General features: G+C 41.8%; 1 protein-coding gene across 1 annotated transcript in view; it reads left to right on the top strand.

The window, feature by feature from the left end:
• The window catches only part of wwox (WW domain containing oxidoreductase), a 253753-nt gene that overhangs the window by 8640 nt on the left and 221811 nt on the right, over nucleotides 1-23302 (top strand). Inside the window, exon 5 of the mRNA XM_031802167.1 lies at nucleotides 16408-16514. Within this exon, the coding sequence (XP_031658027.1) occupies nucleotides 16408-16514 (107 nt within the window). The remainder of the gene's footprint in view (nucleotides 1-16407; nucleotides 16515-23302) is intronic.

The raw sequence follows: 23302 nt of genomic DNA, 5'->3' as shown, positions 1-23302 counted from the left end.
ACCGGTACTCCCTGTATATAGCCTCGTTATTGTTATGTTATTGTATAACTCTTTACATTTTTTACTTTAGTTTATTTGGTAAATATTTTCTTAACTCTTCTTGAACTGCACTGTTTGTTAAGGGCTTGTAAAGTAAACATTTCACGGTCTACACTTGTTGTATTCGGTGCATGTGACAAATAAAGTTTGATTTGATTTACATTGTTTATTTCACTTGCTTTAGCAATTTAACAATATCACCAAAAAACTCTGAGAAATTAACAATAAACATTGCACTCAAAGGTTTAAAAAAGATAGACATTTCAAGTGTTATATTATCAGCTATGTTTTAGCAATGTGCAAATACTGTAGTTGTAGTACGAAATAGTGGTGGAAGATAAGTAAATAGATAAATATTGGTAGTATTTACAATGTTTGTACTCCACTGGTTGCCCTTTTGTCATGGCAAATGGCCACAAATCTTGCTGCTGTTATTTGCAAATTGTGGTATTTCACCAAACACATATGGAAGTTTATCGATGTTTGACTTGTTTTAAAATGATTTGTGGGTCTGTGTGATCTGAGGGAAATATGTGTCTCTCATGTGGTCATACATTTAGCAGGAGGTTAGGAAGTGCAGCTCAGTTTCCACCTCATTTTGTGGACATTGGACATATCCTATCTTCTCTTGAGAGCCAGGTCTGCCTATGGTGACTTTACTCAATAGCAAGGCTATTGTCTTAATTTTGGGTCAGTCACAGTGGTCAGGTATTCTGCCACTGTGCACTCTCTGTTTAGGGCCAGATAGCATACCCATTTGCTCTGTTTTTTTGGTTGATTCTTTCCAGCTGACTGAGGGGACTCTTCTCTAGGTTACTCTCTCTGTAGGTAAGGGCTTTGTGGTGGAATGTCTGGGTAGCTCTTCCTCTGTGGTTGCAGAATTGAATAGCTCTTTTCTGGATGTTGATAACTAGCGGGTATCGTCTAATTTCTACTCTGCATGCATTGTTTGATGTTTTGCGTTGTACACAAAGTATATTCTTGTAGAATTCTGCATGCATCTCGATTGGGTGTTTGTCTCATATTGTGAATTCTTAATTGGTGAGTGGAACCCAGACCTCACAACCATAGGGGGCAATGGGTTTTATTTAAGTGATAATGCCCAAGAAGCCAGTGTTTGAAGGATATATTGGCATGGGTGTTGTTAGGCCCAATATTATAAGGACACAAAGCGAGACCCAAATGCAGACACAGGTAGCAGATGGTTGAGCTCCGATATTTATTAATCCAAAGGGTAGGCAAAAGAAAGGTTCGGGACAGGTGAGAGTTCATAAACCGGGTTAGAGTCCAAAACAGTACCAGACGAAGGGCAGTCTCGAGGTCAGGCCAGGCAGGGGTTCAGTAACCAGATCAGAGTCCAAACGGTATAAGGGCTCGAAGACAGAACAGGCAGAGTGGTCAGGCAGGTGGGTTCGGAGTCAGGACAGGCAAGGGTTGAAACCAGGAGGACTAGAACCAAAAGAGTTTGGGAAACAAATAGGAGCAAGGAAAACCGCTGGTTGACTTGGCAAACAAGACGAACTGGCACAGAGAGACAGGAAACAGGGATATATACACCAGGGATATATACACCGGGGATAATAAGCGACATCTGGAGGGGGTGGAGACCATCACAAGGAAGGTGTGACAAATATAACCTCTAAACACCAGCTTCTAGCACATTATCACTTTTATACAACGGGTTGCCAAAATAATGATTGACATATTTTCATTAAAAACATTTATTTTGATAAAAACAAAACTTTTTTTGTTGTTGTTGTTGAATTTGACCCCCTTTTCTCCCCAATTTCGTGGTATCCAATTGTTAGTAGTTACTATCTTGTCTCATCGCTACGACTCCCGTACGGGCTCGGGAGAGACGAAGGTCGAAAGCCATGCGTCCTCCGAAGCACAACCCAACCAAGCCGCACTGCTTCTTAACACAGCGCACCCAACCTGGAAGCCAGCCGCACCAATGTGTCGGAGGAAACACCGTGCACCTGGCAACCTTGGTTAGCGCGCACCCAACCCGGAAGCCAGCCGCACCAATGTGTCGGAGGAAACACCGTGCACCTGGCGCCCGGCCCGCCACAGGAGTCGCAAGGATATCCCTACCGGCCAAAACCTCCTTAACCCGGACGACGCTAGGCCAATTGTGCATCTCCCCATGGACCTCCCAGTTGCGGCCGGGTGCGACAGAGCCTGGGCTCGAACCCAGAGTCTCTGGTGGCGGTGCAGTGTCCTAGACCACTGCGCCACCCGGGAGGCCCTTATTTTGATAAATGTATTCATAATATTTCATCCTTCCACAAGATGTAGTCCTGACACAAATCTAGGTTTGCTATTTATATCTAGATCTATTGATGTTACATTGCCAGCCTGTATCTAGCCAACTACAGATAACTTACAGTCACGTCAAAAAGTGCAGCCAGAATAACAGCAAAGTAGCTGCATTTGTTTAAGCTGTTTTCTAGTGACATTTATTTGGATACATCCATAACAATGAGCTAATGAGGCGTGATTTCGCCTGGCATAAAAATGTTCTCACTCGTCAGGAGTGTTGTTCAGAGGAGCTAGCTAACAACACATCTACAGGAACACAATCACTTCAAACTGAAGCTGGAAAGACTGCAAATTAGCTGTGTTGACCTTTTTTTCAATGTACATTTTTTTTGTATATATCCATAAAAATGATGCCAGCAGATTCATGATTTCGACTTGCTGAGAAATGCTGCCTGCCTGTCTGTCTCATCCCGACTTCCGACACGTTCATTACTATGGGACAGCAGGAGATCGAATTTGAATATTGAAACAATGTTGAAAATGTCGGAGAGACAGACATCAAGGTTTATACAAATCTCCGCTGTTGAAAACTAAATGTTAGTCTTAAAGAAATGTGAGATAATGTCTAGATACTTTTATAGTGGAGATCAACTTTATAAATTGCCTGGCTGGGCTGATGAGACTGTGGATTGCACAGTCAGATGGAACAGAGTAAATAGGCATTTTAACGTCATAGATTTAGCAGGTGGTAACTTGTGGAATAGACACTGGCTGGAATGCAGTTTTAACCAATCAGCATTCAGGATTAGACCCACCAGTTGTATAAAACTGATTGAAGTATTGCTTTGCCGGATCCTATTTGGGATGTCGAGTTTTATGTTCCTTTTGATGGCATAGAAGACCCTTCTTGCCTTGTCTCTTAGATTGCTCACAGCTTTGTGGAATTTACCTGTTGTGTTGATGTTTAGGCTGAGGTAGGTATAATTATTTGTGTGCTCTAGGGCAATGGTGTCTAGATAGAGCTTTTGTCATGGCAACTGAACTGTTTTAGGAACACCATTCATTTTGTCTTACTGAGATTCACCGTCTGGGCCCAAGTCTGACAGAATCTTTGCAGAAGATCTAGTTTCTTCTGTAGGCCCTCATTGCCTCCTCTTTCTTTCTCTCTTTTGCTCTCTGTCTCTCTGTCGGTCTCTCTCTCTCTCTCTCTCTCTCTCTCTCTTTCTGTCTCTTCCCTCTGTCTCTCTCAATTAACTTAAATTCAAAGGGCTTTATTGGCATGGGAAACATATAACATTGTCAAAGCAAGTGAAATAGATAAACAAAAGTTCCAAAATAATAAAGAAATGTGTCTATATACAGTGTTGTAATGATGTTCAAATAGTTAAAGTACAAAAGGGAAAATAAATAAACATATATATATATACAGTGCCTTGCGAAAGTATTCGGCCCCCTTGAACTTTGCGAACTTTTGCCACATTTCAGGCTTCAAACATAAAGATATAAAACTCTATTTTTTTGTGAAGAGTCAACAACAAGTGGGACACAATCATGAAGTGGAACGACATTTATTGGATATTTCAAACTTTTTTAACAAATCAAAAACGGATTATTCAGCCCCCTTAAGTTAATACTTTGTAGCGCCACCTTTTGCTGCGATTACAGCTGTAAGTCGCTTGGGGTATGTCTCTATCAGTTTTGCACATCGAGAGACTGAAATTTTTTCCCATTCCTCCTTGCAAAACAGCTCGAGCTCAGTGAGGTTGGACGGAGAGCATTTGTGAACAGCAGTTTTCAGTTCTTTCCACAGATTCTCGATTGGATTCAGGTCTGGACTTTGACTTGGCCATTCTAACACCTGGATATGTTTATTTTTGAACCATTCCATTGTAGATTTTGCTTTATGTTTTGGATCATTGTCTTGTTGGAAGACAAATCTCCGTCCCAGTCTCAAGTCTTTTGCAGACTCCATCAGGTTCTCTTCCAGAATGGTCCTGTATTTGGCTCCATCCATCTTCCCATCAATTTTAAACATCTTCCCTGTCCCTGCTGAAGAAAAGCAGGCCCAAACCATGATGCTGCCACCACCATGTTTGACAGTGGGGATGGTGTGTTCAGGGTGATGAACTGTGTTGCTTTTACGCCAAACATAACGTTTTGCATTGTTGCCAAAAAGTTCAATTTTCGTTTCATCTGACCAGAGCACCTTCTTCCACATGTTTGGTGTGTCTCCCAGGTGGCTTGTGGCAAACTTTAAACGACACTTTTTATGGATATCTTTAAGAAATGGCTTTCTTCTTGCCACTCTTCCATAAAGGCCAGATTTGTGCAATATACGACTGATTGTTGTCCTATGGACAGAGTCTCCCACCTCAGCTGTAGATCTCTGCAGTTCATCCAGAGTGATCATGGGCCTCTTGGCTGCATCTCTGATCAGTCTTTTCCTTGTATGAGCTGAAAGTTTAGAGGGACGGCCAGGTCTTGGTAGATTTGCAGTGGTCTGATACTCCTTCCATTTCAATATTATCGCTTGCACAGTGCTCCTTGGGATGTTTAAAGCTTGGGAAATCTTTTTGTATCCAAATTAAACTTCTTCACAACAGTATCTCGGACCTGCCTGGTGTGTTCCTTGTTCTTCATGATGCTCTCTGCGCTTTTAACGGACCTCTGAGACTATCACAGTGCAGGTGCATTTATACGGAGACTTGATTACACACAGGTGGATTGTATTTATCATCATTAGTCATTTAGGTCAACATTGGATCATTCAGAGATCCTCACTGAACTTCTGGAGAGAGTTTGCTGCACTGAAAGTAAAAGGGCTGAATAATTTTGCACGCCCAATTTTTCAGTTTTTGATTTGTTAAAAAAGTTTGAAATATCCAATAAATGTCGTTCCACTTCATGATTGTGTCCCACTTGTTGTTGATTCTTCACAAAAAAATACAGTTTTATATCTTTATGTTTGAAGCCTGAAATGTGGCAAAAGGTCGCAAAGTTCAAGGGGGCTGAATACTTTCGCAAGGCACTGTATGTATGTGTATATATATATATATGGTTGCCATTTTCTTGTGGCAACAGGTAACAAATATTGCTGCTGTGATGGTACACTGCGGTATTTCACCCAGTAGATATGGGAGTTGATCAAAATTGGATTTGTTTTCGAATTCGTTGTAGGCCTGTGTAATCTGAGGGAAATATGTGTCTCTAATATGGTCATACATTTGGCAGGAGGTTAGGAAGCTCAGTTTCCACCTCATTTTGTGGAATATCTCTCTCTCTCTCTCTCTTGCTGTCTGTGTAATGGTAGTCTCCTCTAGTCCTCAGGTCCACCTGTATGTGTGTACCATTGATCCTGTAGGGACTAATCCTGCCTCAGGCCTCTCATCCAAACCCATTAACAGCTCCTGTTCTAGCTTCCTTCCTTCATTCATTCCTTCATTCATTCATTCAACCAACCAATTAACTAACGCTACATGGTTACTGTACATTTACTGGCCAAGGGTCCACTGTACTGTTTGTCCTTAAAGGGCTACCATCACTGAGTGCAGCAAAGGACAACTTATTTAACTTAATTAGAATATTGTTAGCAATACTCATAGTGGTACTGCATGGTCCAGGGGAGGTGTGTGTTCAGTCGGTTAACTTGAGAGCCCGTCAGTATCTTTGTATTTTTAGTTCTTCATAACACTAAACCTGCTAGCAGTCAACACTTTGTCCTCTGCATGTTCACACCCGTGAACATGTCCTGTTTCAGCTATTCTCATCCAATCTACATGGTGAAAGGTTTTGTTTCTGCCATATCTTCAATAGGGAGGATAGAACTAGTGAATGAGGCAAAGCATATATTTGTACTAAATATCTACATCCATATACAGTGTTACATGTGTACACTAGATACTCTATAGAACCTGTGTGTGTTCAGGTGAGGGGTGTTGGTCTCTGTGGTGTCTTGTTATTAACTTGATAATATGACGAGTTATGGTTAGTTATGCTCCTAGCAACCATCTGTCTCAGTACAGTAGGACTAGATGGAGAGACAACTACCCATTCATATCCATCATGACTGGCTCCACAAATAAGACTTCTGTTAAAGGATTCTTGGATTCTTATTATTTTAATCAATTTGATTAATACATTTTTTATCAAGTTGATTTCAAGAACATTTAATTTTACTGTCACAACATAGATTTTTGTGTGCATGATTTGTGGTTTTGGTTTGGTAAATTTCAAGATTTTACAGAGGACATTTTTAGATTGCTGGTTTACAGGTACTCTAGCTCAGAGTTGTTTCTCTAAACATGCAGAGAATTGTACCTAAACAGCTTTCCCCAGTCCAGCAAGAGGACAAGTACATTAGAGTGTCTAGTTTGAGAAACAGACACCTCACAAGTCCTCAACTGGCAGCTTCATTAAATAGTACCTGCAGAACACCCATCTCAATATCAACAGTGAAGAGGAGACTCCGTGATGCTGGCCTTCTAGGCAGAGTTCCTCTGTCCAGTGTCTGTTCTTTTGCCCATCTTAATCTTTTCTTTTTATTGGCCAGTCTGAGATATGGCTTTGTCTTTGCAACTCTACCTAGAAGGCCATCATCCTCGAGTCGCCTCTTCATTGTTGACGTTGAGACTGGTGTTTTGCAGGTACTATTTAATGAAGCTGCCAGTTGAGGACTTGTGAGGCGTCTGTTTTTCAAACTAGACACTCTAATGTACTTGTCCTCTTGCTCAGTTGTGCACCGGGGCCTCCCACTCCTCTTTCTATTCTGGTTAGAGACAGTTTGCACCGTTCTGTGAAGGGAGTAGTACACAGCGTTGAATGAGATCTTCAGTTTCTTGGTCATTTCTCCCGTGGAATAGCCTTCATTTCTCAGAACAAGAATAGACTGATGAGATTCAGAAGAAAGTTCTTTGTTTCCAGATGTTTTGAACCTGTAATCAAACCCATAAATGCTGATGCTCCAGATACTCAACTAGTCTAAAGAAGGCCAGTTTTATTGCTTCTTTTATCAGAACAACAGTTTTCAGCTGTGCTAACATAATTGCACAAGGGTTTTCTAATGATCAATTAGCCTTTTAAAATGATACACTTGGATTAGCTAACACAACGTGTCATTGGAACACAGGAGTGATGGTTGCTGATAATAGGCCTCTGTACGCCTATGTAGATATATACAAACCAGCCGTTTCCAGCTACAATAGTCATTGACAACATTAACAATGTCTACACTGTATTTATGGTCAATTTGATGTTATTTTAATGGACTAGAAATGTGATTTTCTTTAAAAAACAAGGACATTTCTAAGTGACCCCATTTCTAAGTGATCATCCTATCTCTAAAAATCATTCCCTTGGCGTTTTAGGTCTTTGAATGTTATTTGTTATTCATGAAAGAGTGTTATTGTTTGGTGTTTGTGTTGATCCCTGTGTTGTGTTGTGTGGATTAGGAGCTAGGCCTGCTCTCTCCTCTCTCTGGAAGGACAGCTCACTAAACTGATGCAGCCAGTCGCAGAGAAAGCGAGAGAGAGAGAGAGAGGGAGTGGACAGGAGGGAGGCTCAGTGTGCAGGTTAAGCCCATAGCCAGGCTTTGTGAGTGAGCATTAGATTGAGGCAGATTTGTTAAGCATAACTGCCATTAAATTGGCAGCAAAGCCCTGGTATTTACTGCACCACTGCTGTTTGTGAATAAGGAGCCCTTAAAGAGCGGCCCAGCCATGTGTTAAGCCCACCGCCTGGTACGGAGGGGATTCATTATTCATGCTTGGACTGACTGGGAGGAAGTAGAGGATAACAAGATGCAACAGACATGTGTGTGTCTCTGTATACACTGTATGTGTGCAAATATGCTTGAGTGTGTATGTGTGTATATCACTGTGGGACAATCTCTTGTGTAAAGTCCCCTGTCTCAATCTCTTGTGTAAAGTCCCCTGTCTCAATCTCTTGCGTAAAGTCCCCTGTCTCAATCTCTTGCGTAAAGTCCCCTGTCTCAATCTCTTGCGTAAAGTCCCCTGTCTCAATCTCTTGCGTAAAGTCCCCTGTCTCAATCTCTTGCGTAAAGTCCCCTGTCTCAATCTCTTGCGTAAAGTCCCCTGTCTCAATCTCTTGCGTACAGTCCCCTGTCTCAATCTCTTGCGTACAGTCCCCTGTCTCAATCTCTTGCGTACAGTCCCCTGTCTCAATCTCTTGCGTACAGTCCCCTGTCTCAATCTCTTGCGTAAAGTCCCCTGTCGCAATCTCTTGCGTAAAGTCCCCTGTCGCAATCTCTTGTGTAAAGTCCCCTGTCTCAATCTCTTGTGTAAAGTCCCCTGAGGAAATGGAAGGGTTTTACAACTGGCATTTCATGTCCTCTCTGAGGAAGATGTTTATTGGCTACGTAATGAGAACCAGTTATGGTTGGTTAGTCAAATTATTCAACTTTATTAACCTTGGATCAAATTCACAATGCAGTCCCAAACTGTTGTAACATGCGAGGGAATTGTGTCGTAGGCCAAGAGGGTTCGATAATGATTACAGTTGTAATATAATTTAACTGGTATGGTTAGAGAGAGAGGATGGAATACACATGTGCTTAAAGCTCTCAGTGGATTCAAATGAAAGGTGACTGGGTTATTGTGTGTAGTGAAGTAGTTTATGGAACCATCAGGTTTACAGTGTGGGGATGACGAGGAGATGAAGCTACGTAGGGGGGGGGGTTGATGACAGTGATGAAATTAGCCCTCCGTTGTGTGTGTGTGTGTGTGTGTGAGAGAGCAGTGTGGAGCATGAGATAGGGGACAGGAGGATTGTGCGGGCCAGGTGGGAGGTTAAGAGGGGCCAGGCCAGGGCTAATAGAACCACTTCAGGCCTCTCAGGTGGACCAACTTACACCTGGGCTGTAATTACAAACCATACATCCCACTTTTGGGATGACACCACTTCCCTGGAACTAATGGAAGGGCTGCAGTTGGAATGGAGGAGAATTAGAGCGCTCCTCATTGCAGGCGTGGAGTCCGGTCTTTTGGGGCTTAAAATACTCTAGAGTAGGAACAGGTGTATTCATCGTTGAGATGCACAGGAAGTACTGCAGTAAGAATAGTTAGGAATTGGGGAGAGCTGAGTGTTCATTAGAGCAGGTGGAAGTTAGAGCGAGAGAATGAGTGTAAACCTTTTTAGTTAACACTGTTAGTGGAGTGGTGTTAGGGTGTGAATAATTATGTTGTACAGTTTTGATTTGGTAGAGAGAAAGAGAAGGAGCATGAGATATTTGGGGGCTAGAGAAAGTGAGGTTATTTAACAGAAGATACCGACCCTACCGTTACGCTTGTTTACACGGCGCTGGGGTCGGAACACAATCATGGTTACATTAATACACCTTGGAGCCGGCCGAGATATTGGTCGGAAAATTCACCTCAATGCAGGGATGAGATATGCCACTGTTTTCCTAACTTCACCTTTACCCACACTGCTCCGTCGAGAAGCTTGAAATACTGCTAGTTTTGGATATAGGTACAGTTTGGAGTACCGTGGCATATCCCATCCCTGCATTGAGGTAAGTTTTCCGAACCAATATCTTGCGCCGGCTTCACAGTGTCTTAATGTAACCATGATTGCCATTCTGACCAAGGGCAGACTTAGCGATTTTCCTTCAATTCACAAGTGGCTGAAACTATCTCACCAGAGAAAGCATCCGAGCGAGCGAAACAGCGCCCCTCTGTCTTACTATATGTAGCCCATGTATCTGATGCTGTCTGGCCAGAAAGAGTATGACATGCCATCATTTTTTTGTCCAGACAGCATCAAATACAGTACATTGGCTACACATACACATGGGCCACAAATGTCCTCTGCCTCGACGACAATGGCAGTATTATCAGCAGCACCTGTCTTTTACCAAAGAAATGCTTATTGTATTCCCCTAGTCAGGACAATGCACAGACCTTTCAGGGTGCAGGTGCTCAAAATGAAAAAAGGCCACCTCCCGCTTGAAAAAAAACAAAAAAACTTTCATAATTCATATGTCAAAATTCATAAACAACTGACTCTGTAGAGACAATGCTTACGTTTTTGAGCATTGGTCTATTTAGTTCTGCAACGACACTCTCACTCATCACCACAAATTGTAAGCAAGCTAGTTACAGTGCCTCCTAAAGACATGATTGACACAGGGAAAAGAGGCTGGGCTATCAGCTGGTCATTAATATTGATGATTGATGTAAATCTGCTAGCTCCATTTCTTTTACTGATTTGTAATTTACCTCTCTATCGTTCTGTCTCTCTCTGCTGTGCGTATCAGCCAACCAGACCGACTGTTGATGATGCTGTAGGCTAAATCAAGTGTTAATCAATGGTATGCTGCTGTGGCATTACTGTTCATATTTAAACCAGGTATCTAACTACACACACTAGAATGGTGAGTGTATCTCTCAAGCCATGCATGTTTGGATACCGGGCACGTGTGAGCGCTGTACAGGGAAGATCAACAGGCGCAACCAACCAACAGACGGGTTGGGGGTGGGGGGGTGAACTTGATGACAACTTGCAGGCAGTGAATTCCAAACAACAATGACAAAGAATGTATAAAAAAAAAGATTTTGGGGTCCTTTGGAGACTGGAAGGGGAAAGGGGCATGTGCACGTGACTGCCCCTAGTCTAAGGGCCGGGGATGGGTTTCTACTAAGCTAACGTATGGAATTGTTTTAAGATACCAAGGATCATTTAGCTATTTGATTTGGATATGAAAATATATACACCGCTCAAAAAAATAAAGGGAACACTTAAACAACACAATGTAACTCCAAGTCAATCACACTTCTGTGAAATCAAACTGTCCACTGAGGAAGCAACACTGATTGACAATAAATTTCACATGCTGTTGTGCAAATGGAATAGACAACAGGTGGAAAGTATAGGAAATTAGCAAGACACCCCCAATAAATGAGTGGTTCTGCAGGTGGTGACCACAGACCACTTCTCAGTTCCTATGCTTCCTGGCTGATGTTTTGATCACTTTTGAATGCTGGTGGTGCTTTCACTCTAGTGGTAGCATGAGACTGAGTCTACAACCCACACAAGTGGCTCAGGTGGTGCAGCTCATCCAGGATGGCACATCAATGCGAGCTGTGGCAAGAAGGTTTGCTGTGTCTGTCAGCGTAGTGTCCAGAGCATGGAGGCGCTACCAGGAGACAGGCCAGTACATCAGGAGACGTGGAGTAGGCCGTAGGAGGGCAACAACCCAGCAGCAGGACCGCTACCTCCGCCTTTGTGCAAGGAGGAGCAGGAGGAGCACTGCCAGAGCCCTGCAAAATGACCTCCAGCAGGCCACAAATGTGCATGTGTCTGCTCAAACGGTCAGAAACAGACTCCATGAGGGTGGTATGAGGGCCCGACGTCCACAGGTGGGGTTGTGCTTACAGCCCAACACCGTGCAGGACGTTTGGCATTTGCCAGAGAACACCAAGATTGGAAATTCGCCACTGGCGCCCTGTGCTCTTCACAGATGAAAGCAGGTTCACACTGAGCACATGTGACAGACGTGACAGAGTCTGGAGACGCCGTGGAGAACGTTCTGCTGCCTGCAACATCCTCCAGCATGACCGGTTTGGCAGTGGGTCAGTCATGGTGTGGGGTGGCATTTCTTTGGGGGGCCGCACAGCCTTCCATGTGCTCGCCAGAGGTAGCCTGACTGCCATTAGGTACCGAGATGAGATCCTCAGACCCCTTGTGAGACCATATGCTGGTGCGGTTGGCCCTGGGTTCCTCCTAATGCAAGACAATGCTAGACCTCATGTGGCTGGAGTGTGTCAGCAGTTCCTGCAAGAGGAAGGCATTGATGCTATGGACTGGCCCGCCCGTTCCCCAGACCTGAATCCAATTGAGCACATCTGGGACATCATGTCTCGCTCCATCCACCAACGCCACGTTGCACCACAGACTGTCCAGGAGTTGGCGGATGCTTTAGTCCAGGTCTGGGAGGAGATCCCTCAGGAGACCATCCGCCACCTCATCCAGAGCATGCCCAGGCATTGTAGGGAGGTCATACAGGCACGTGGAGGCCACACACACTACTGAGCCTCATTTTGACTTGTTTTAAGGACATTACATCAAAGTTGGATCAGCCTGTAGTGTGCTTTTCCACTTTAATTTTGAGTGTAACTCCAAATCCAGATTTGATTTCCATTGATAATTTTTGTGTGATTTTGTTGTCAGCACATTCAACTAGGTAAAGAAAAAAGTATTTAATAAGAATATTACATTAATTCAGATCTAGGATGTGTTATTTTTAGTGTTCCCTTAATTCTTTCGAGCAGTGTATATATTTGATGAAACATTGAATTTGGCCTTATTACTATTAGCCCATAGAAACGCATTTAATAACAGATTCATACATGGAAAAACAGTAAAAAATGTTATCAAAAGGAAGTATGTTTTGAAGTGTCTGTTCTATATGTGAGAGAGAGAAGAAAGCTCTCTCTCACATAATATTTTATCATGGAATTACCTTTAACGTGGAAATGCCATATTAACTTCCATTCATTTTTCAGCCCGGTACCTTCAGATGAGTCTAGTGACACTGGTGGGGGTCATAGAGAAAAACGGAGAACACCATCATTCGTAAATCTCATCTTTCCACAGAGAGTCATATAATTGTGTAGCCCAAACCATTCGGACGCTACCAATGTTTTCATGAGAAGACCGATTTTCGGGATGTCTCCTGGCCTGACAAATACTGATATAGTTCAGCCACCTTCCACCGCAGTGGATTTTTATTCATTTAACCTTTATTTAACCTTTATTTAACCTTTATTTAACCAGGCAAGTCAGTTAAGAACAAATTCTTATTTTTAATGACGGCCTAGGAACAGTGGGTTAACTGCCTGTTCAGGGGCAGAACGACACATTTGTACCTTGTCAGCTTGGGGATTTGAACTCGCAGCCTTTCGGTTACTAGTCCAACGCTCTAACCACTAGGCTACCCTGCCGCCCCGATTGAGACAGATTTTTGATGGCGATGACGTCTCCAGCAGAGCTTGAGAAGACCTCAAGCTGAGAAATTATTTTTTAATGCCCAGATCATGAGGTCCCTTGATGGTGTGAGGCAATAGCCTCTTCTGCCTAATGGTAAATAGACCAGTGCCTCCGACTTCAGTGCAGCTCAGTGTAAACAAGAATAACGGTAGGGTCTGAATCTTCTGGCAAGGGAGGTTATCTGTTCGCCAAATAAACATGTTTACCGTTGTGGGTTTTAATGATCTGATTTTAGCTCTGTTTGCCCAAATCAACACAGTTCATTGTAGTAAAATGCTTTTCCATTTGCCAAATAAACAGGTTTACTGGTAATGATCTCATTAGGCTGAGCCAATACACCTGTGTATGGAGGAAATACGAAGAGGGGCGTTGAGCCACGCAGGACAAACAGAGCGTTAAATCACACTCATTATTGGGGATATCAGGATGGCCAAGATCCTAATGTACCATGCAGAGCATCCATCCACTGCTTTATAGAGATGTTTCTCTGATTGTACAATAATAGCGTGTTTTACTTAAGGATGCTATGGACCTTCAAAGTGATGAAGATTCTCCATTGAAAATGCTTTTTAATCCTGAAGTAGTCTTAATCTGGGTCCAGGAAACCAGCCCTAAGAGTGTGGTGTGTCTTTCCTTAGTCTAAACGCTTACTGTTGAGTAGGCCTCTCATTGTCCCTGAGTAGAACATACCCCAGCCTGACCTCCTGTCATGTTCTACAGTCTGAGTGGAACGCTAAATATCCTCCCCCTGTTGTTCACCTGACCAGGAACTAATCTCCACACCACCTCCGTACAGGAAACACAGGCGTGAGGGTGGGGAGTCTTTGTAAACCAACGGCACTCTTGTTATTTCACAATTAATGCCAAGCCCTTGTTATTTGTCATGAAGAAAACACGTCTCTGTCACCCATGTTGTTGTTGTCATATTCTAATTTGTACTCCATTATGGAAAACACTGGTGTCGATTAATTTCACTTTCATGCTTGGTACACACAACAAGTGAGTGTGAGGTGGCGTTGTTTACCCAGCTGCCAGTGTTCTTGTCCAATTTAGACAGGATGGAATAATCATTGTTTAAGCTGTAGCAGGCATGTCTAACCTCCTGTTCTGACTGCTGTTTATTCTTTGTAAATATGAGTAGAACCTTGGGTTTGTTGCTGTCTGGTTCATTGTATAATGTAGCGTAAATCAGATGTTTTGTTTGAGAAACATTCCCATTTGACATATTAGTATTAGTATTTGAACAACTATAAAACTAGTCTGAGAGAGCGAGAAAAAGTTTGTGTCAAGGCTCTGTGATACTTGGTATGTAAGATTATGCCTGTTCAAACACCATTTTAAAAAGTGTTTATTTATAATTTTCTCAAAGTCAAAGTGCAACACTTTCTCTTATTTCATTTTGTTATTATGTTGGTGTCCTTTTCCTGCGAGGGGACGCGTGGCAGCGCATTTTCCATTACACCTAATAAGTGTCATATGATTTAATTCCATGCTTCAGTTGTCATCGAGACCTTCCAATCCCACTCCAATTTCCAGTTTTAATAGATATTACTCTTTAACACTCCACTCACAATTAGGCCCCTAGTTCTCCATTTAATGAAAATCAGATTAAGACCTAATCTAATTACTGGTTGGTTTTAATCCACGCTGGCTGTGGCACTGGCTCTCTGCCACTCCCTCTCTGTCACAACCACTTAGCGGGCATCAACCTGCCCTACCGGCATGTCACTCATCACTCTGTGTGTGTGTGTGTGTGTGTGTGTGTGCACATGCTGTGTGTGTCTGTTTATTAAAGATGTATACATGACTGTCAAAGGAAATGATTGAGAAATAGTGTACCACTGAGTGGATACTGAACGGTTTATAGCACACTTAACATCAACATCCACGGATGGGAAAGTTAGTCAATCTTAACAGGAAATAAATACATGATTTAAGGAAAATGTAATCTCGTAAATGAATTCTACCTCTGGGTTGAAATGACCCATTTAGACTGGCAATTTGGAAATTAACTTCCGTCTCTATCTTGTTTTTTTGTCCGTTTTATCGTGACTACATGATTTGTATGGAGTCGTGAAGTAGTCTTGTACTGATAAATCCAGTTTCTATCAGAACTACTCTTTTGATGTAATAAATGTCTTTATCAGGCAGTCTTTGAAGTGCTAGAATATCACACCAAGGTTTTATATGGACGTTTTCTTCAAGTCAGTCGAATGGTTCACATTTTCTAGTTGTCCTCTCTATAACTTCAGTAGTTAACCTAATCATCAACATCATTATTGTTATTGCTAGCAGAACTGATATCACAATATCACTCCAACCAATATGAATCTCCATGTTTCTCTCAGTACAGTCAGTGGATAGTGATAACTTGTAAAATGGCTTGTGGTTGGTTTCCTATAACTGTATCCGAGACTAGTGGGTGAAGTCCTGAACCATATTAATTCAATCAGTTTCATCACTTCACAGAGACATGATTAACTTTCCCTAGTAGACCCTTTGGCTTCCTCCTCAGTGATAGAATCCATATCTATGTTTAATATAATTTCTAACTCATCTTATTCCCCTTCACAGTCAATTGCCCTGAGTATCTCCAAATTATCTCCCAAAATAACTCCTCTTTAAAGCATTACTCCCTCTGTCTCCCTCCTCTCTATCTTCTCTCCCTCCACCCCCTCTGTTGCTCCCCTCTTCCATGCCCCTTCCTCTCGATTCAATTCAGGGGCTTTATTGGCATGGGAAACATTGCCAAAGAAAGTGAAGTAGATAATAAACAAAAGTGAAATAAACAATCAAAATTAACAGTTAACATTACACTCACAGAAGTTCCAAAATAATAAAACACATTTCAAATGTTGTAACGATGTGCAAATAAACATAAATATGGGGTGTATTTACAATTATGTTTGTTCTTCACTGGTTGCCCTTTTCTTGTGGCAACAAGTCATAAATCATGCTGCTGTGATGGCACACTGGTATTTAATCCAATAGATATGGGACTTTATCAAAATTGGTTTTGTTTTCTAATTCTTTATGGATCTGTGTAAACATCTCTCTCTCCCTCTCTCCCTACCCCTGTTGCTACCTCCTCTCTGTGTGTAGGATTTGAGACAGCCAAGTCGTTTGCCCTCCATGGGGCCCATGTGATCCTGGCCTGTAGGAATCTCTCCAAGGCCATCAAGGCTGTCAGCCTCATACAGCAGGAGTGGGTGAGTCACACACTGCTGGAGTTTTATTAACCTACACATACAGTACACACTGGTGGAGTTTTATTAACCTACACATACACACTGCTGGAGGTTTATTAACCTACACATACAGTACACACTGCTGGAGGTTTATTAACCTACACATACACACTGCTGGAGGTTTATTAACCTACACATACACACTGCTGGAGGTTTATTAACCTACACATATACATTGCTGGAGGTTTATTAACCTACACATACACACTGCTGGAGGTTTATTAACCTACACATATACATTGCTGGAGGTTTATTAACCTACACATACACACTGCTGGAGGTTTATTAACCTACACATATACATTGCTGGAGGTTTATTAACCTACACATACACACTGCTGGAGGTTTATTAACCTACACATACAGTACACACTGCTGGAGGTTTATTAACCTACACATACAGTACACACTGCTGGAGGTTTATTAACCTACACATACACACTGCTGGAGGTTTATTAACCTACACATACACACTGCTGGAGGTTTATTAACCTACACATATACATTGCTGGAGGTTTATTAACCTACACATACACACTGCTGGAGGTTTATTAACCTACACATACAGTACACACTGCTGGAGGTTTATTAACCTACACATACACACTGCTGGAGGTTTATTAACCTACACATACAGTACACACTGCTGGAGGTTTATTAACCTACACATACACACTGCTGGAGGTTTATTAACCTACACATATACATTGCTGGAGGTTTATTAACCTACACATACACACTGCTGGAGGTTTATTAACCTACACATATACATTGCTGGAGGTTTATTAACCTACACATACACACTGCTGGAGGTTTATTAACCTACACATATACATTGCTGGAGGTTTATTAACCTACACATACACACTGCTGGAGGTTTATTAACCTACACATACAGTACACACTGCTGGAGGTTTATTAACCTACACATACAGTACACACTGCTGGAGGTTTATTAACCTACACATACAGTACACACTGCTGGAGGTTTATTAACCTACACATACACACTGCTGGAGGTTTATTAACCTACACATATACATTGCTGGAGGTTTATTAACCTACACATACACACTGCTGGAGGTTTATTAACCTACACATACACACTGCTGGAGGTTTATTAACCTACACATACACACTGCTGGAGGTTTATTAACCTACACGTACACACTGCTGGAGGTTTATTAACCTACACGTACACACTGCTGGAGGTTTATTAACCTACACATACACACTGCTGGAGGTTTATTAACCTACACATACACACTGCTGGAGGTTTATTAACCTACACATACAGTACACACTGCTGGAGGTTTATTAACCTACACATACACACTGCTGGAGGTTTATTAACCTACACATACACACTGCTGGAGGTTTATTAACCTACACATACAGTACACACTGCTGGAGGTTTATTAACCTACACATACAGTACACACTGCTGGAGGTTTATTAACCTACACATACAGTACACACTGCTGGAGGTTTATTAACCTACACATACACACTGCTGGAGGTTTATTAACCTACACATACACACTGCTGGAGGTTTATTAACCTACACATACAGTACACACTGCTGGAGGTTTATTAACCTACACATACACACTGCTGGAGGTTTATTAACCTACACATACACACTGCTGGAGGTTTATTAAAGAGATTCTCTGATACTTATGTGTACTTTTAAGCCAGTAGTTCTGAAACTAGCACTCACGAGCCAAAAGTGGTCCCCTAAAATGAGTACGTCTCACATGTGCACTTCAGTAGAGGCTGGTTGGAAGAGCTATAGGACGGGTTCATTATAATGGCTGCAATGGAATAAATAGAACGGTATCAAACACATATAACAAATGTTTGACTCCGTTCCACTTCATTCCATTCCAGCCATTACAATGAGCCGTCCTATTGCTCCTCCCACCAGCCTCCACTGGTGCAGATATATTTGAACATCTTGGCCATGTTCTGTTATAATCTCCACCTGGCACAGCCAGAAGAGGACTGGCCACCCCACATCGCCTGGTTCCTCTCTAGGTTTCTTCCTAGGTTTTGGCCTTTCTAGGGAGTTTTTCCTAGCCACCGTGCTTCTACACCTGCATTGCTTGCTGTTTGGGGTTTTAGGCAGGGTTTCTGAGATATCAGTTGATGTACGAAGGGCTATATAAATAAATTTGATTTGATTTGATCTGCACCATGTCATTTCTCTCTCGCTCTGCTGTTTGTGCATGATATGCCTCTTGCTAGCTGTCACTCGCATGGCGAGGGGCTGAAGCTCATTGGTTGAACTCGAATTGGTAGTGGGTTGGCCCACGGGTGGGAATGTAGGGAAAATGGCACAGCACAACAGTTTCCAGCAAAAAAAGTTGCTTTCACACTAGGGATTGTGTAGCTAGTTGAGGTAAAACAATAATTCTGCTCATATGTTATGCCTGTATGAACTATGCATTGACACATCCAGCCCAAAGTGGGTGCTTTAAAAATACTTAGTAGTCGCCAAAGTTCCAGAGCTTGTCTTTAACCTACACATACTGTACACACAAACTGAAAACACTTGAATCCCACATCAGTGAGAGTTACAGAGAACTTTGCAATGGGATGGCTGTTTCATATAGAGGTGGGGGTAAGAGAGTGAAGGAGAGCTGGAGGAAGGGAGAGAGAGGGTGTCTGATAATTACCTGAGATTATAACGGAACAATTTTAGCTCCTCCAGATTTACGAGTGGGGGAAAATAAACAAGTGGGATGTGTCTGCTGGAGCAGAAAGAATAAGCCATTAGTACTGGGTTGATTACCGGGAGAGAGGGGAGGGAGAGAGAGAGAGAACTCATTGCACAAAGTGAGATAGAGTAAGTGAGGGAATGAGTGAGAGGGAGAGAGAGCATAGTGGGAGAAACTGAGAAGAGAGGGAACACTGAGTGAAGAGAGATGAAGAATGATAGATAGCAGGATGTGAATGATAACAGACCTACAGTTTTAAACTCAACCCAGATCTCTAATTAAACAAACATATTCCAAAACAGCAATACTTGTTTTTTCTTAAATTAATTTGTTGTAAAAGTTCAGGTAGCAGATAATAGACCATATCAGATATTTATGTAGTTGGTGCTGTATATTAACTTTTTCTAACTTGAAAAATGATTGCCGGAAACTACCGAACGCAAGATTGTAATTTCTATGACTCACACAGTGGAGGAACCATTGCCTGTAGACTAGTGTACATGGTAAGCTGGTGATCAAGTGGTACTTCATCTTTAGTATGGAAACGGCTGTGAGATTTTTCTAAAATATTCACAATGTATTGGCACATTTAAAATCTAATTTCATCAATTACATGTGGACATTTTTTACTTGAGTTAACATTAGCATATCAGCAGCAAATGAAACAGAATGTGAATTCTCTCCTCCCTCTCTCCCCAGTTTTAGCTTGTGGCTATCACTGTCTAGCTGGCTAGGCTTGGGATATTTATTAGCCTATATCAGTGTCAAAATTAGCTGTGTTATCGACATATGGCAGTACACAAACCAAATCTATCTCACTTGCCAGCTAGAAAGAAATAGCCACAAATTCATCCAGGAACAGAGGAAGAGAACTAGCTTTATCAAGCTAAAGCTAGCTGCTGCCTCTTCAACTTTGAAGCAACTGTGACACCATCGATCCAAAGATAAAAAAACAAAAACACTTTCCCATTAAACAAAATCCACCCATCCAAAGACTGGCTCCGGGGATTCTCAGAAATACCACCAGATCCGCGATCTGATCCATGGCCGAAGCATCGCATTTCAGTGAAGCCTGCAACTAGCAGGCCGTTTAGAAAACTCCCCCGGAGCCACAGATTGAATTACCGCAGTGTGCAGCCCCCACATCGCGCAGGCCCAACATATTACATATTCCATTCCTAAAATCTGCCATCAGTCCAGTGTAGGGAATACAGTGCCTTCAGAAAGTATTCATACCACTTGATTTATTCCACATTTTGTTGCCTGAATTCAAAATGGATTAAATTGATTTATTGTCTCACCCATATACACACAATACCCCATAATGACAAAGTGAAAACATGTTTTTAGACATGTTTGAAAATGAAATATTGAAATATCTAATTTACATAAGTAGTCATACCCCTGAATCAATACTTTGTAGAAGCACCTTTGGCAGCGATTACAGCTGTGGGGTTTTCTATTTAAAAAATTCTTCAAGCTCTGTCAAATTGGTTGTTGATCATTGCTGAACAACAATTTTCAGGTCTTGCCATAGATGTTCAAGTAGATTTAAATCACAACTGCAACTTGCCCACTCAGGAACATTCACTGTCTTCTTGATAAGCAACTCCAGTATATGTTTGGTCTTGTCTTTTAGATTATTGTCCTGCTGAAAGATTAATTCATCCCCCAGTGTTTGTTGGAAAGCAAACTGAACCAGGTTTTCATCTAGGATTTTGCTTGTGCTTAGGTCCATTCCGTTTCTTTTTTAACCTGAAATACTCCCCTGTCCTTAATAATTACAAGCATACCCATAACATGATGCAGCCACCACTTGCTTGGAAATATGAGGATTGGTACTCATTAATGTGTTGTATTGGATTTGCCCCAAACATAACACTTTGTATTCAGGATAAAAAGTTAATTGCTGTGCTACATTTTTTTGCAGTGTTACTTTAGTGCCTTGTTGCAAACAGGATGCATGTTTTTGAATATTTGTATTCTCTACAGGCTTCCTTCTCTTCACTCTGTCAATTATGTCAGTATGGTGTAGTAACTGCAACTGCTTCTTACGAAGTCACTCCTTCGTTGCCCGGGCGGTGTGTTTGGGATCATTGTCATGCTGAAAGACCCAGCCACGTTTCATCTTCAATGCCTTGCTGATGGAAGGAGGTTTTCACTCAAAATCTCACGATACATGGCCCCATTCATTCTTTCCTTTACACGGATCAATCGTCCTGGTACCTTTGCAGAAAAACAGCCCCAAAGCATGATGTTTCCACCCCCATGCTTCACAGTAGGTATGGTGTTTTTTGGATGCAACTCAGCATTCTTTGTCCTCCAAACACGACGAGATGAGTTTTTACCCAAAAGTTATATTTTGGTTTCATCTGACCATATGACATTCTCCCAACCTTCTTCTGGATCATCCAAATGGACACGTCTGGCACTGCAGGATTCGAGTCCCTGGCGGCGTAGTGTGTTAGTGATGGTAGGCTTTGTTACTTTAGTCCCAGCTCTCTGCAGGTCATTCACTAGGTCCCCCCGTGTGGTTCTGGGATATTTGCTCTCCGTTCTTGTGATCATTTTGATCCCACGGGGTGAGATCTTGCGTGGAGCCCCAGATCGGGGGAGATCAGTGGTCTTGTATGTCTTCCATTTCCTAATAATTGCTCCCACAGTTGATTTCTTCAAACCAAGCTGCTTACCTATTGCAGATTCAGTCTTCCCAGCCTGGTGCAGGTCTACAATTTTGTTTCTGGTGTCCTTTGACAACTCTTTAGTCTTGGCCATAGTGGAGTTTGGAGTGTGACTGTTTGAGTGTGACTGTTTATACTGACAACAAGTTCAAACAGGTGCCATTAATACAGGTAACGAGTGGAGTACAGAGGAGCCTCTTAAACAAGCTGTTACAGGTCTGTGAGTGCCAGAAATCTTGCTTGTTTGTAGGTGACCAAATACTTAGTTTCCACCATAATTTGAAAATAAATTCATAAAAAATCCTACAATGTGATTTTCTGGATTGTTTTTCTTATTTTGTCTGTCATAGATGAAGTGTACCTATGATGAAAATTACAGGCCTCTCTCATCTTTTTAAGTGGGAGAACTTGCACAATTGGTGGCTGCCAAAACATTTTTTTGGCCCCACTGTATGATGCGACTAATGAAGATTTGAAAAAATCCATGCCTTTTGCAGCCCTTCTCACTCACATAGCTCTCCATCACATGATCTGGTCTTTCACACATCGGAGACGCAACTTTCTGCTTCCTTATCCAATTTTGAGGTGCATATTGAAGATATTGGAGGAACTGTCCACATTTACTTTTTGTCAGCCAAAAAGAGAACGAACAGCTAAAGCACTAGCCTATGTCAATCTACTATCCCCCATTGTACAAAGTTGACCTATTATATTCTGTGTGGGAAATAAATATTCCAAACATAGTCTGGGACAGTTGTGGGATGCGATAGATCCCAAATTAATACACCACTAGCATCACAAATACTTAAAAAATAAAAAATAAATAATAAACTATTAGGCTATTTCTTCACATTATAAGCACAGCAATGTTCACACAACAGTAGGCTATAATCTCAAATGTTCCATTAGCAGGAAAACACCATTATCATAAGTGGCCACAAATGAGATAATGCATGTAATTATTTTAATATAAAGGTGCATTTTTATGTTGAAAATGTTCTTCCCCAAACTTGAAACTCACGCGCTGCTAATGTATTCCCGTTAGGCTCTACACCCTTTGTAAAGCAGATTAATGTGCTTCAAGAGAAGTTATTTGGCCACTTTAGTTGTGATACAAACCTTATGAAAACATACAGTGCCTTGCGAAAGTATTCGGCCCCCTTGAACTTTGCGACCTTTTGCAACCTTTTCAGGCTTCAAACATAAAGATATAAAACTGTATTTTTTTTGTGAAGAATCAACAACAAGTGGGACACAATCATGAAGTGGAACGACATTTATTGGATATTTCAAACTTTTTTAACAAATCAAAAACTGAGCGTGCAAAATTATTCAGCCCCTTTACTTT

The sequence above is a fragment of the Oncorhynchus kisutch genome, linkage group LG22 (genome assembly GCF_002021735.2).
Source record: "Oncorhynchus kisutch isolate 150728-3 linkage group LG22, Okis_V2, whole genome shotgun sequence".
In the NCBI taxonomy this organism is placed as follows: Eukaryota; Metazoa; Chordata; class Actinopteri; order Salmoniformes; family Salmonidae; genus Oncorhynchus; species Oncorhynchus kisutch.
Note: the sequence above shows the minus strand (reverse complement) of the source record. Positions and strands in the feature narration are given on the sequence as shown.